Source organism: Oryctolagus cuniculus, chromosome 6 (assembly GCF_964237555.1).
Source record: "Oryctolagus cuniculus chromosome 6, mOryCun1.1, whole genome shotgun sequence".
Taxonomy (NCBI): Eukaryota; Metazoa; Chordata; class Mammalia; order Lagomorpha; family Leporidae; genus Oryctolagus; species Oryctolagus cuniculus.
In genome coordinates, this window is record NC_091437.1 from 79,915,655 (window position 1) to 79,930,992 (window position 15,338).

Sequence of the window (15,338 nt, forward strand, 5' to 3'; positions counted from 1 at the left end):
CACAATTGATCGTAATGATAGGACTAAGAACCAAAGGGATCACATAAACAAGACTAGTGTCTGCAAATACTAGCTGATAGAATCAAAAAGGGAGAGAATGATCCAACATGGGAAGTGAGATACACAGCAGACCCATAGAATGGCAAATGTCCTAAACAGCACTCTGGCCTCATAATCAGCCCTTAAGGCCTGCGGATCCGGCTGAAATGCCCATGAGAGTATTTCAGGCATGGAAAGCCAAGACACTCTGGGGAAAAAAAAAAAAAAAACCTAAATGAAAGATCTCCATGAGTGAGATCCCAGTGGAAAGAATGGGTCATCAAAGAAGGAGGTACCTTTCTCTGAAGGGAGGAGAGAACTTCCACTTTGACCATGGCCTTGTCTAAAAATGATCAGAGTCAGTGAACTCAGGGGGCTTCCATAGCCTTGGCAGCTCATGACAAGAGCCTAGGGTGATTACTGATGTCATAAACAAGAGTGTCAATTTGTTAAGTCAACAACAGGAATCACTGTGCACTTACTCATGTAGGATCTCTGTCCTTAGTGTGCTGTACATTGAGATTTAATGCTATCACTAGTACTCAAACAGTATTTTTCACTTTATGTTTCTGTGTGGGAGCAAACTGTTGAAATCTTTACTTAATGTATGCTAAACTGATCTTCTGTGTATTAAGAGAATCGAAAATGAAGCTTGATATGAATGGAAGGGGAGAGGGAGTGGGAAAGGGGAGGGTTGCGGGTTGGAGGGACGTTATGGGGGGAAGCCATTATAATCAATATTCTGTACTTTGGAAATTTATATTCATTAAATAAAAGTTAAAAAAAAGAAAAAAAAAAGAAAGAAAAAACTGAGTGCTGTTTAGGACATCTGCCATTCTATGAGTCTGCTGAGTATCTCGCTTCCCATGTTGGATCACTCTCCCCTTTATTTATTCTATCAGTTAGTATTAGCAGGTACTAGACTTGTTTATGTGCTCCCTTTGACTCTTAGTCCTTTCATTATGATCAATTGTGAACTGAAATTGATCACTTGGAATAGTGAGATGGCATTGGTACATGCAACCTTGATGGGATTAAATTGGAGTCCCCTGGTATGTTTCTAACTCTACCATTTGGGCAAGTCAGCTTGAGCATGTCCCAAATTGTACATCTCTTCCCTCTCTTATTCCCACTCTTATGTTTAACAGGGATCACATTTCAGTTAAATTTCAACACTTAAGAATAACTGTCAAATACCTACTTCTTGTCCAGCTTTCAGCTCAACTGTGACCTCTTTGTTGAACTTCCGTTGTCATTTTCATCCCTTTGCACTTACCCATTCCTGCCATTCAGTTTATCAGTCTTCTCTGCTTTTGTCACAAGTGTAGGAATTTCTCACATCAGTCACCACATTGCATTACATTTATGATTCTACATATCAGTTTCCTCCCTTTACACTGGATGGTTCTTCAGATCACTTTCCTTATTGCTGTCATTCTCATTGTAGTCCCAACACTTAGCAAAATGTCTGGCGCTTCTTCTTTTTCCATAATACACATTTTTCATAAATTTTAAAACATTTTGAATAAACATGTAATACTTGTACATTTTTTGGGAGTATCACGCAATATTTAAAGATATGTAAATTGCATAAACTAATCAATTCAGACAATTAGCATTTCCATTTCCTTATATTTTCTTTATGTTTGGAGCCTGGAAGCTCCTCTATTCCAGTTATGTATACAGAATAGAATACATTATTGTTAAGTATAGTCACCCCACTGTGATGCAGAAAGGAAACATACTCCTCTCACTGTGTTTGCTAACCATTATCCAGCTTTACTTTACTCACTCTGACTTCCTAACCTCTAGTAATCACTATTACAGGTTTAGATAGACTTTTTTAACTTGCACATATGAGAGAGAACATGTAGTATTTGCCTTTCTGTATCTGAATTATTTCCCTTAACATAATTACCTCCAGTTCCATCTACTTTGCTGCAAATGTCAAGATTTCCTTTTTTATGACAATAATATTAGTCCATTGCATATGTATATATTTTTTCTTTATTAATTCATCCATAAATGAACTCCCAAGTTGATTCCATATTTAGGATATTATGAATAGTGCTGCAATGCATATGGAAGTATAGGTGTCTCTTTGAAAGGCTGACAGGGGCACTTTCTAAATATTAAGTGAATATATTGTTGGAGAAAATGTGTGGAAGTGTGTTTGAATGTGGCATGGCAATAATGTAGTTTCTGTGGTTTAATAACATTTATGTATAACTTAATAGCACACAAAATATTTTCCCAGGACTTTTAATTTCTTCCTCATTACAGTTCTATGAGGCAGGTAAATTAGTAAAGGAATTTAAGCTTCAAGAGGGTATGATCACAAAACCAGGAAAGGATAAAACTGGTTTTCTGAGTCTAGTTTGAATTTTTATGCAACACAGAAAAATTCCAACAGAGAAGTTTGACTAATTTAGGGGAAACTATCAGGATGAGCCATTACTCCACCGTAAGCACATTTTCCAAATTGGTAAGATATTCACCATGTTTTAAATTTTACCATGATTTCATTTTGCAGACACTGAGGAAAAAGTTTTAGAGATAGCCATGTGAAATCAAGACAGGAACTCCTGTAGAAAATATATTAAAATGCTAAGTTTTCCACAAGCCAACAGGCAAGCTCCACTTCCTAAGCTGGCCAAGGCACCAGGTTCTAAATCTGAAACCTGTCTTTGCTGTTGTTTCAACTTGGTTCTGTGCTAGCACCGCTGAAGCGCTAGTTGGGTTTGCAGGTGCTGGTGACTGGGGGCTGACGAACCTGGAGAGATAAGTGGTTAGCAGGGTTAGCAACTTACATCTTTTAGTCTTAAAGCAAAGTTGTAATTCTTACCAAAGTGATGAATATGTGATAGGTTATATTGTTTTAACTGTATAAAAAGCTATTTTTATAGCTACATTTTTATGTGTAGAATTGAGAAAATAAAAATTAATTTTCTTTTTCTTTCCTTTTCTCAGATGGCTTCCCTTCATGTCTCAGGGTATTATTCATTCAGAAATTGAACTTTATCCTCAAGGTGAGAATTAAGGAATGCACCAGGAGAAGAAAGTACAAGATGATTTCGTTACATCTGGACGTCATGGAACATGATGTTCCAGTTGCCCTTGGAATGTTCCCTTTGATAATTTATCCTTTGTGTTGAATTTATAGTTACTGTTCACAGTGAAAATAAAAACGTATGTAAAGATGTGTCTTGGCAATGTTATATGCCTTACTCTTAAGTTAAAAAAAGAACCTAAGGATTTGCCACCATTAAAGAGTTAAACTCAAGAGTTCTTCCCCACCCCCGCCACTTATAATGTCATCAGACAGAGCTATTATTAACTACACTTCACTTTTATTTTTGCAGAAATGCAAATAAATCATCAACCTAAAATACAAGAGGAAGCAAATGGTAAATGTTGTTGCCACTTTTCATCTTTTAATCATCTAAATAATCTATTTCTGTTTCAAGATTACCTGCCTTGCACATTTTTTGCAGTGCATTCTTGAGTTAAAACTATTGATTGAAAAATACTGAAAATGAATTTAACAATAAGTATTATAGTTTGAATTATAAAGCAAGTAACATGAGCAACTTTAGTCCCAAGTGCCTTTTTCCCGTTTAATTCTTCCCTTCAATAATTTACATAGATGTGGGAAATAATCTTCCAAATGATTAATTTATATTAGTTGTACTTTTTATTCTCATTTGCAGTTTGGTTTTTCAGTTTTCTTTTGGCGTCTTTAGGTGATTAACTTTTTTCTTATTAGATCCTCTTCAAATCAGCATGCAATTGTGTTACCAATATGCTTTCATTTTGCAGTTTTTCTGAATGAGATGGAAAAGTCAGATTACTAATAAGCATAGAGAGGTTAACAAACCTCTCTATATTTTTTATCTTGTTTTGAACTTTAATATAATAAATATAAATTTCCAAAGTACAACTTCTGTACTATAGCGGCTTTTCCCCCCATAATCTCCCTCCCACCCGCAACCATCTCATCTCCCACTCCCTCTCCCATCCCATTCTTCATCAAGATTCATTTTCAATTATGCTTTGGGCAGAGATTCGAATATAGGCAAGAGTTAATACTAACATTATTAGTCTCAACATCCTGGATTAATATAGATGAGCACTGACACACAAACATTTCATGTCTACTCTGACACAACTTACACACATGTGCATTTATTTATATTAGAAATCATGTTTTGGCTTATACGTTATACGTTATTTTTTGTTGTTTTATTTTAAAAGGATAGTTTTATATATGTGCCAGTCTATTACGATGACCTAATTTTACTAATGTTTCTGTCTCTTGGTAATTTCAAAGTGCGGCAAAAGGTCTGTGTCTTACAATAAATCCTTAAGTAATAAGACTTAAGATGACACTCTAAGTAGAAAAATTATCTATTAATTCCAGACCGTTGTGGGGCATATGTGAGTAAAAAGGCTAAGTTTTAAGGTAAAGATTATAATGAAAGGAAACCTGTTGAAGTGAAATGGACACTATGAGAAACAGTGACTTGATCAGCCCTTGTCATCATTGTTGATGTACAATTTAATACTTTATCCCTCTTAGTATTTTTTTTTTGTTCTACTTAATACTATTGGTTAAACTCTGTAATTAACACACAATTATTCTTAGGTGCTTAAATTTAACTGAAAAGTGATCCCTGTTAAATATAAGAGTGGGAATAAGAGAGAGAGGAGATGTACAATTTGGGACATACTCAAGCTGACTTGCCCCAAATGGTGAAGTTAGAAATGTGCCAGGGGATTCCAATACAATCCCATCAAGGTTGCATGTACCAATGCCATCTCACTAGTCCAAGTGATCAATTTCAGTTCACAATTGATCATACTGATAGGTCTAAGAGTCGAAGGGATCACATAAACAAGACTAGTGTCTACTAATACTAACTGATAGAAAATGTCTAAAGTCCTTTTTCAACAACAAAAGGTATGCATTCAGCATAAGTGGTATTGAACATAATGAGATCACATTGTTCAGGGAAGGTGTTGAACTAGGATTTTGTTAGATATTCTTCTTTAAGTGTTATTTTGATTAAAATAAACTTACAAAATGCTTTCTTGTAATTAAGTATTTATTTTTAGTTTATTTTATATGGTCTAATTAAAATGCCTGGATTTTTTTTTAATAGCACAAAAGTGGATTAATCATAGGCCTTAGTTCATAAGACACTATCATTATTTGCCTGTAAATGATCCTCTTTTGGTTCATTTTTAAATTCTATGGAATGTAATATTTATTATTTCTTGGGATATGATTGTGAAAATACATTAAAAGTCTTATAGTTATGTGAATGAGCTAGTTTATGGTTTGGAAAGCACCGTGAGAGCTGAAGTTGCCTAATCTGTTAAGGCAGTGTTACAGTGTGGTTAACAATGCTGAAAAACAAACACAAATCTTAGATTTTGAAAGTATGAATACATGAAGCACGTTTATGCAATTTATGCCTTTCTACATAGCTGCAGTACAGCAAAATGCTACTTCTTTTTAAAAATGGGAAGGAAAAGAGGAATCAATTGAGATGATTTTAATATAATTTTGAGATGATTAACACTAAATACAGGTTTGTCCCATTACTAATTCCTAGTTATGTTTAATTAATTCCCACAATTATTTAAGACATACAGAAAGCAATATATATCCTAGCACTCAGGACCCTCCCCTGGTTCCTCATTGGCTGAGTGCTATGGGGTGTATAATCTTACAGGAAATCATCTAAATTACATAGTCACCTTCCTTATCTAGAATTTCCTCCTGTTAGTTTGCTACTCCACTCCATAACATCCTGTTTGCCAAGTAAGTTTCACTACATCTGCAATTTGGCTGACAGTAATTTTGCAATTTGTGTTGAAAATGGAGCACCAAACATTTTCTTACAATTGTGAGATAATATACATTGCTGGACTGCAATTTTAGCAATGCTTTTTGCTATATCTAGCTACTATGTTAAACCTTATCATTAATTCCAATACATTTATATGAATTGCATAATAATAAATTTAAATGCTAATTCTAGGCCAGCACCACGGCTCACTTGGCTAATCCTCCACTTGAGGCACCAGCACCCCAGGTTCTAGGGCTGGTCGGGGCACCGGATTCTGTCCCAGTTGCTCCTCTTCCAGTCCAGCTCTCTGCTGTGGCCCAGGAGTGCAGTGGAGGATGACCCAAGTGCTTGGACCCTGCACCCGCATGGGAGACCGGGGGAGGTGCCTGGCTCCTGGCTTCGGATCAGCGCAGCACACCGGCTGTGGCGGCCATTTGGGGGGTGAATCAAAGGAAAGGAAGACCTTTCTGTTTGTCTCTCTCTCATTGCCTAACTCTGCCTATCAAAAAAAAATGCTAATTCTAATAAATTTTCTCAAAATACTTCTTAAATGATCTGTGAGGGCAGCTATATCATATGTGAATAATAATACCTTATCTTAGCTAAACGTGCTGTCTTGGACTCTAGTGCAATGTGGAATAGAAGCAGTGACAGTAACATAAATAACAAACATAATGCGTTAGTTACTGTGTTGTAAAAGAGATTTAGGGGGCCGGCGCCATGGATCACTTGGTTAATCCTTCGCCTGCAGCACCCATATGGGCACCAGGTTCTAGTCCCGGTTGCTCCTCTTCCAGTCCAGCTCTCTGCTATGGCCATGGAAGGGAGTGGGGGATGGCCCAAGTGCTTGGGCCCCCGGCACCCACGTGGGAGACCAGGAAGAGGCACCTGGCTCCTGGCTTCGGTTCAGCGCGGTGCCTGGCATGGCAGCCATTTGGGGGGGTGAACCTACGGAAGGAAGGAAGACCTTTCTGTCTCTCTCTCTCTCACTGTCCAACTCTGTCAAATAAAAAAAAAAAAGAGAGATTTAGATAAATTAACTTATTTAACTCACAATAATTATGAGATAGGTAGTATCATTATTCTACTTTATAACTGAGGGAACTAAAAGGCACAGGTTTGTTTGTTTGTTTTATAGCTTGCCTAATGTCACACTGGTGGCAAATGCAAGTGACTCAACTTGAAAGTCTGTACTGTTCTTGCCTTAAAGAAGCAGCTTCCAACTGCCCCCACTAATTTATAATTTGTGCGTATGACTATGTAACATTCTTGTCTTTGCATTGTGCTATTCTACCTTATTTAAAAATCTTGAGCTGTCAGCATTGTTCCAGACCCAAGAGAAAAGAGATTTTGTTAGTGGAGATCACTGTTACTTTCCATATTAACTTTTGTTTCACATAGAACCTTCCTGGAGACACACAGGGTTCTTGCTGATTTCCCTTTACTTTGCCCTTTATTTGGAGCTCCACCATTTGCTGAATGTGCAGCCCCTTTTGCTTACTTCAAAAGTCTTAGGTTCAGTTCCCACCCCTGAGAGAGCTGTAGCCTGCTGTTCTCTTGGCCTGGAGCACTGGCATTTATCACAACTCAACCCTGACCTTCTTGGCTAAATGCATAACACACAGTTTCACTTATGGCCCATTTTCTTCTTCTTCTTCTTTTTTTTTAAAGTTATTTGAAAGGCAGAGTTACATAAAGAGAAAGATACACACATGGAGAGAGATCTTTCATCTACTGGTTCACTTCCCAAATGGCCGCAATGGCGAGGGCTAGGCCAGTCCAAAGCCAGGAGCCAGGAACTTCTTGCAGGTTTTCCAAGCACTTGGACCATCCTGTGCTGCTTTCCCAGATGACTATAATATAATATAATACAATATAATATAATATAATTAGCAGAGAGCTGGATTGGAAATGGAGCAGCTGGAACTTGAACAAGCACTCATAGCAGATGCCGGCACATGAAGTGGCAGCTTTACTTGTTGCACCACAATGCCAGCCCCATGGTCTTCTTCTTAATATTATTTGGCAGTGGGGGATTTTTCTTACTTTCTTATTTGAATTAAGTACCAAAATTGGTACATTCGATCTTACTCATTTCAATCTTATTGAATAATATAACTAAAAGTTAGATTTTTTTGTCAATTTTCTAGATTCTAGTTGTATTACAGTGAGAAATATGTAAAATTATCATCCTAGGAAATTGGTTCAGAAGTGTTAGAACCTTGTCCTAGGGTAAGCAGTTTGTAAGTGAAAGAACTGCTACTGGAATTCAGCTCTTAACCACTATACAAAACTGTGGCATTTAAATGACTCCGCTTTCTACCCAAATGCTTCCAAGGATTTCTGACTTGAGGGTCTTTAAAAACCTTGGAGCACTTACTAGTTTATTTACTGGCAATGTCAATTCTTTGTAATATGATTATTAGCAATTTGGTGGATTATCTGTACTAAAGATTATTAAAATATTTTCTGTCTCATGCTCAGCTGGCCTCACTGCTCAAATAGTATCTGCTCAGGGAAAGAAAATTAAATTTAATGATTAGTCTCAGTTAACCATAATTAGGCACATAAAATATCCTGTAGTATCATCATGCATTCTGAATCAAATGTAGTTGGCTTTGGGCCGCCCCCTGCTCTGATCATGTAGGGCACAATTTTGTCTGGTGGTGTGGATAATGATAGGGTGCTTGCCAGGCCCTGTGCTGTATGGAGCGTCTTCCTGCTGTAGCAATCTGATTTCCCCACAGGAAGACACTCTGATCACCTAAGATCCTGAGCAACTGAGGAGTCAGGGTCTCTAATAAGTGTCCATAATATGTGAAGCTGAGATACCAAAGGAACCAGCTCCACAACTGCTCTGTCGGTATTGATGTACAGGACCTGAAACTGGCTTAGCAGATTCTGATGGGGCTCTGTGGGAAAAGAGGAGTCAGTGTGGACAAGTTTGGAATCAAAAGGAGAGAAGGTGAGCCAGAGAAACTCTCAGCAGAGGCCAGAAGTTGACATAACTGACATTTGGTGCATAGCCCCTTAGGCATGCGTATTCCAGGAAGGGTTAAAGGAGCAACCAGGACAAAACGGTGCTTCCCATTCAATAGTGATATGGAGCAAGCTTTCATGCTTAGGGAGGCTACTGAGTGTCCGGCTTCACAGTGCACATGCATTGCTTACATGGGAGATCACTGTATTTCTTTGTGCCTTGGTTTCTTTCCTATAAAACACAAAACATAGGCAATAATAAGATCTATCTCAGGGTTGCTGTGAGGATTACACAAAATAGTATCTGTAAAGCACCTTGAACAATACTCACCATATCTCGCATCATCAATAAATGTTAATTTCTTAACTCCTTTTTTCCCTTGTAGTAGGTTTTATTCCTATCTTGAGTGTTCTGATCACCATTCCAGCATACATCTCACTGAACTGGCCTTTGGGTTGGAGCAGGCATGTGGTCCACCCCAAATGCTCTCTCTGTCCTTCTTAGTCATCTCCATTCAGTCCTGTATGTGGAGTATCTCTTTTCATATTATACCATGACGAATAGTTAACAGAATCACAGAATGATGAGAGAGTCACTCTAAAACCAGTATTAAGATAAAATGTATATTGGCCGGCGACACGGCTAACTAGGCTAATCCTCCGCCTGCTGTGCTGGCACCCCGGGTTTTAGTCCCGGTTGGGGTGCTGGTCCTGTCTGGGTTGCTCCTCTTCCAGTCCAGTTCTCTGCTGTGTCCCGAGAGTGCAGTAGAGGGTGGCCCAGGTCCTTGGGCCCTGCACCTGCATGGGAGACCAGGAAGAAGCACCTGGCTCCTGGCTTTGGATGGGTGTAGCACGCCGGCTGCAACATGTTGGCCGTAGCGGCCACTTTGGGGGTGAACCAAAGGAAAAAGGAAGACCTTCTCTCTGTCTCTCTCTCTCTCACTGTCTAACTCTGCCTGTCCAAAAAAAAAAAAAAAAAAAAAAAAAGATAAAATGTATAACAGATTTGTTTCTCATAGTGTGTCATGGTTGTTTCCTGAACTTACAGTGGAGAAATTTGAGCATTGTTTGAAACTCTTTTATTCAGGAAGCATAACTGTTTCTAATTCTGTATCAAATTTATCCTGGCTCCTGTGGTAGTCAGCACAAAATTTCTCTATTGCTTTGCATGTATAATAGGATTAATAATATTTGTCTCTTGAAAGAATAAAAATATTTGTAAAGCACTTAAAAACTCAAAAAAATACCTCATGATCCTCTTAGGAGGTTGCATTTTGAAGGACTTGTGAGTTTATATACATAGGATTATTTAGAAGTGAAATTACCACAAAATAGAATAAATAATCACCTGTCTTATTTACAGTCTCTTTACCAAATCTCATTGAAATGTATTTGCATGCCCTTGAAAATGTGGGTGATTCAAGGTCAATATTGTTTCCATTATCTTTGTGCTAATAATAAGACCTATTATGAAGCAAATAACAATGTCCTTGTCCTCTGTATGAAAATGACACTAATGACACATCATCAGAAAGACTTGCTCTTTGTTTATGGAGAAAGTTATATATTGTGCTGAAACATAACTTTACGTTGCACTGAAATAATAATAATATTATTATTAATAATAATAATAATAACACCTTGAATATTCTTGCCACCTTGGCTTTTCAAAATATGTAATGGATTTCAAGATGTTATATAAATGACTCAGTCATTCACTTTTTGAGAGGTTACCACAATTATTGCACTCAACACTGGGGACACAGAAGTACTTAATATCAAAGCTTACCCTACAAGGAGCTTACAATTTGGATGGGTAAAAAGCAGTGCAGAGGATCCTGATAATGTCAGGACACTCACTTGCAAGTCTGAAGCTTGCATGTGTGAGGTGTGTGAGGATCCACCTAAGGTGTGAAAGTGAGTGGTTTGTCCTAGAGTCAGGGAGGCCTGTCTGAACATGCTTCTTGATGGAGGTGACCTCTAAGCTGAGAGATGTAAGGCATTCAGCAACTGGAAGGAGGAGAAGAGAGGGGTTTCAGGCCAAGTCCTGGGGACAGGAGGGACCCTTGAGGACAGCTGATGGACAGTGGAAGGACCTGTGTGAGGAGGCGTCAGAGAGCGCCAGAGGCCACTTTGTGGTGCGTGAATAGTGGGCACCAGTTTTATAGAAAGAGCTCATTTAAACACGAAAGCCATGCCAATCTATAAGTAATGCTCCAACATTGCTGTGGAGGCAAAGTTGAAGTTTTATTTATCCTGACCTCTCTCATGGGTGAAGAGATAGTGATTGATTCATCACTTAGAGGCTGAGAAGCCTGCACAGTGCTTTGGGGAGGAGCAGGGGAATGCATGAATCTGGTCAGCTTTGGAACTTTGGCCCACTAAGTCACCTGTAATCTTTCTCCGTCTTTCCCTTCTGCTTCATCGCAATGCACAGCTTCTCTACCAAGTAAGAGCCAAGCAAACATTTCATTCACAGTGGCCTTTGTCTTTTCGGGCTATCTCAATCTATCCTTAACGGTAATCTGAGGAGGGAGAAGTTGCAGTCTTCAGAGGTCCACTGTGTTTTCTGTTCTGCTGCATATTCCTGGGTCCTGCTCCGTTAAGGTAAACATCACAGAACCATGTTGCTGTCTGCCACACCACCAGGCAAAGCACGGCATCCCATGGTTTTATTTTGCATTGGTGTGACTGAGAGAAGGCAGCTGCAAGGAGTTTTCCCCTCAGTGTGCAGAACTAGCAATCGCATGGTAAGAGCTTAATTTACATTCATCCTCTCTGCATTGCTTTGAGTATTCAGTGGGTAGTTGCCAAGTAACTGAAAATGTGTGTAGACACAGATGTTTCTATATTCAACAATAGGGTTAATTTTCTGAGCTGCAAAGTCAAATGCATGTAATCCCTGTAAAAGAATGCAGAGAAGAAGAGAAAGATAAAAATGTTAAGATCTCAGGAAAGGCTATTGAACTTCACTAGCCACATGGTCTTGCCCAAAATAACTCACGGGTGCCTTTGTGAGAATGAACCCCCAATTGATAAGAAGACATTGGGAAGGAAGCAGATAATGGCAGACCAAACTCTTTTTTTTTTTTTCCTTTACTTGGAGCCTATGAAATAGCTGCCTCAGCCAACTCCAGCTTGCACCCCTGCTAATATTCAAACTTGGTTTAAAAATACACATGGTATTTATAAGTACAAGAAATTGGAGAACCCTTATGTAGGAAATGCTTTCAGCAGCTATTCCACCTATCTGTTGGTCTATGTGCAACTGCCCAAAACCTAGTGGCTTAAAACAAAAATATGTTGTTATCATCTACCTTGTAGGGTTGATGTGGCTCAGAGAGGTGATTTTGTTTAGAGCCTTTCATGTGATTTTAGCTGAATAATGCTGCAGTTTCAGACACTCGAGGTTATGGCTGGGCTGGGCTCTTAGAATGGTTTCTTCATGCTGCCAGTTGAAAATGCTGGGAGCTCAGTGCAAGTTACCAGCCTACGGGAGGTATGTACGTCTTGAGATTTCAAAGCTTGGCTCCTGGGATTCAAGAGACAATGCCTCAAGAGAGAATTTCGAATAGCCTCAGGTACACTTAGACTCTAAATTTGCAGAATGTTGCTTCTGTTGCATGTATTGGCCAATGGCAGCCTGGATTCTTAACGAACCAGTACAATGGTCACGTTGCAAAATAGCCAATAAGTCAGGAGATATCAGTGCAGCCTTTTTTGAATAATGCAGGCTCCCAGTGCAGCATATACCTGATCTGTCTCAGTTACCTATTATAAATAAACCAAGTATTTTTATGGCTTGACGGGGAAATGTCTGGGAAATCAATGTTTAATAGCTCTGCATGTATTGCTTAAATCTTGCATGTTCAGTCTGAACCACTCATTGAGAGGCCATTTTTGAGTTATAGCTAAGGGGAAAGATTCAGCAAATTTTGATGATAAAGGGCTAAATAATAGGCATTTTAGGCTTTACAGAACAGGTGGTTTTTGTTGCAATAGCTTGACTCTGCTTGTGTAGCACCAGAACACCAGTGGCCAGCATATGAAACCTTACAAAAACAGGTGATCAGCTAGATATGGCCCATAGGTCATAGTTTGCCAACCCTGGTCTCTGCGAAGCAGCTTTAATATTTAATCATCCATTATGTAATGTAAATACTTAATGTCTATTAATCAGTAACTTTATCTGTTAATCACTTCCTTGTGGAGAACATCATAGACTGAAGCTTAGGAGTTTCTAGTTCAATAGTATCTATAGTTGTTACACTGAGTTCAATAAGAATGGAACTAGCAAAGCAGCAGAGAAACACTCTTCATTGTGAAAGTAGAAGCTCCTATTAAACTTTAGTTTATTATTGAGAAGAAATCCAAGTTTATTATGGAGTTTTTGAAGATCATAGAGTATTTATGGACCACTTTTTGGAGTATTTTTAACACAAAAGAAATATGGGCCTCCTGAGAATGCAGAATCTAAGAAAAATTTCCTTTTTTTTTCTACAGTAGGTTGTTGTTAGATGGATGCCACTGCTGTGGTATCTCCCCCAATTTCAGTTTGAGAGTGAATGAAGAGAACGAAATGGGGCAGACTAAGGTAGATTGTCAGTAATGGTTATTGCACAAGCAACAAATGTTTTCTTAAACTTTTAGAAATACTGGTAAATGTAAGATAAGTGTTTAGACTTTGATTACATAGTATTTTCTTTCTTCCTTGGAGGGCTCTAACAGAAGTAATTTCTAGAGATTAACAGATGACAGCATTTTTAGAAACGAGTTCTTGAAGTTGAGCAGACAGCACTTATAGGAAAGAAAAAAAGAACTATGTATAGACAAAAGGTCTGAATTCATAGCTTTCTGACTTTTTTGATGAAGAAAACTTTTCAACAGAAAATTACAGGGAAATAATTTTAATTCTGAGACAGTTAAAGCAATGCAAAACTTGTAGATAGATTTTTAGCATTGATACAAACCAACTGTTTTACAGGACAGAGGGAATTTTAATTTCAATACATAATACATAATTTAATTTCAATGCTGTTTTCTACAGATGTTCTTTACTATTTAGTATTTTAGATAGTGAGAACTTCAGAGACAAGTTAAGTGATCAGATTTTTTAAATATTTTGTAGAAAGCATAGGGGAAAGAGTTATTTTTTCCTGGTGGCAGAAGATAAAGTATGCTTAGGGAAACTTGAAAATCAGCACAAATATATGCAGAGTACATTTCATTGGTTTTCTTTTTTTTAAGGATTTATTTATTTATTTATTTGAAGGTCACAACTACACAGAGAGAGAAGGAGAGGCAGAGAGAGAAGGAAAGGTCTTCCATCTGCTGGTTCACTCCCCAGTTGGGCACAACGGCCAGAGCTGTGCAGATCTGAAACCAGAAGCCAGGAGCTTCTTCCAGGTCTCCCACATGGGTGTGGAGACTTGGGCCATCTTCTACTGCTTTCTTAGGCCGTAGCAGAGAGCTGGATCAGAATTGGAGCAGCTGTGACACAAACTGGCGCCCATATTGGATGCCAGCACTGGAGGCTGTGCCTTTACCCACTGCACCACAGCGCTGGCCCCTTCATTGGTTTTCTACTGGTAACATAAATGTCATGGAGACATGTTAACTCCAAAAGGGAGTAACAGAGAGACATATGTGAGTCAGTGGCTCCGGCTATTTGTCTCTGTTTTAAAAAATAAGATAGCCAAGTCTATCCACAAACTCCTTCCTATCTCTCTACCCATGATTGCCTGAGAGGAAAATCCAAGGCAGGCCTAGATGGCATGGAAAGGAAAAAAATAAAAAAGATGGTATAGGAAAGAAAATCTGAAAAGGTGTGTGTTGGGGAAATCATTTAGCCTCAACAAAGCACAGGTTTTCTGTAGGAATTAATATCGTGATAGGATTTTCAGTGGGAGTATGGTTTGACATTTGCATCCTTCCTGTTTTCCCACAGGAGCTGAAGTTCCTCAAAACAAGGTGGCTGAGGCACATCCCTTCTGCTGCTCCTTCACTCTCGGGTCCCAACACTTCATTTCCATCTTTATATCAAATATACATTATGCAAAATTTACTTGATGCAAATTTTGTCAAATTGATTAGAGATGTTCTAGTGATGTTTATACATCTATTGGGGTAGGGAGAAGGGAATCGCATTTCTATGTTGTGAAAAAGAGAACATCTTAGCGGAGTAGTTACTGAGAAGTCAGGTGTCCAGCATGGCGGTGGTAGGTTTTAAGCACATTTTGGAAATGTTAAAAATATTCACAAATAGTATGTGCATATGGAACCTTTGAAAATCCTGAAGACACCTTCAGATTGCTCCTGCACTCTGGGGAAGCCTGTGATGAGGAGAGTCGCATGCTCCACACTGTTTCTACCCTGTAGTTTAGCTTGGCTGTGTGCTGCGACTCAGTGCTGGAGGGGTTCACAGCCGCCTGTCTGATGAGGACAGTTTCCCAAAGAAGTGTACAA

At 38.6% G+C, this 15,338-nt stretch overlaps 1 protein-coding gene across 1 annotated transcript in view; it reads left to right on the forward strand.

The window, feature by feature from the left end:
• RP1 (RP1 axonemal microtubule associated) overlaps nucleotides 1–15,338 on the forward strand; it is a 315,423-nt gene that overhangs the window by 220,952 nt on the left and 79,133 nt on the right. Inside the window, exons 23-24 of the mRNA XM_017341307.3 lie at nucleotides 3,010–3,068; nucleotides 3,402–3,446. Of these exons, the coding sequence (XP_017196796.3) occupies nucleotides 3,010–3,068; nucleotides 3,402–3,446 (104 nt within the window). The remainder of the gene's footprint in view (nucleotides 1–3,009; nucleotides 3,069–3,401; nucleotides 3,447–15,338) is intronic.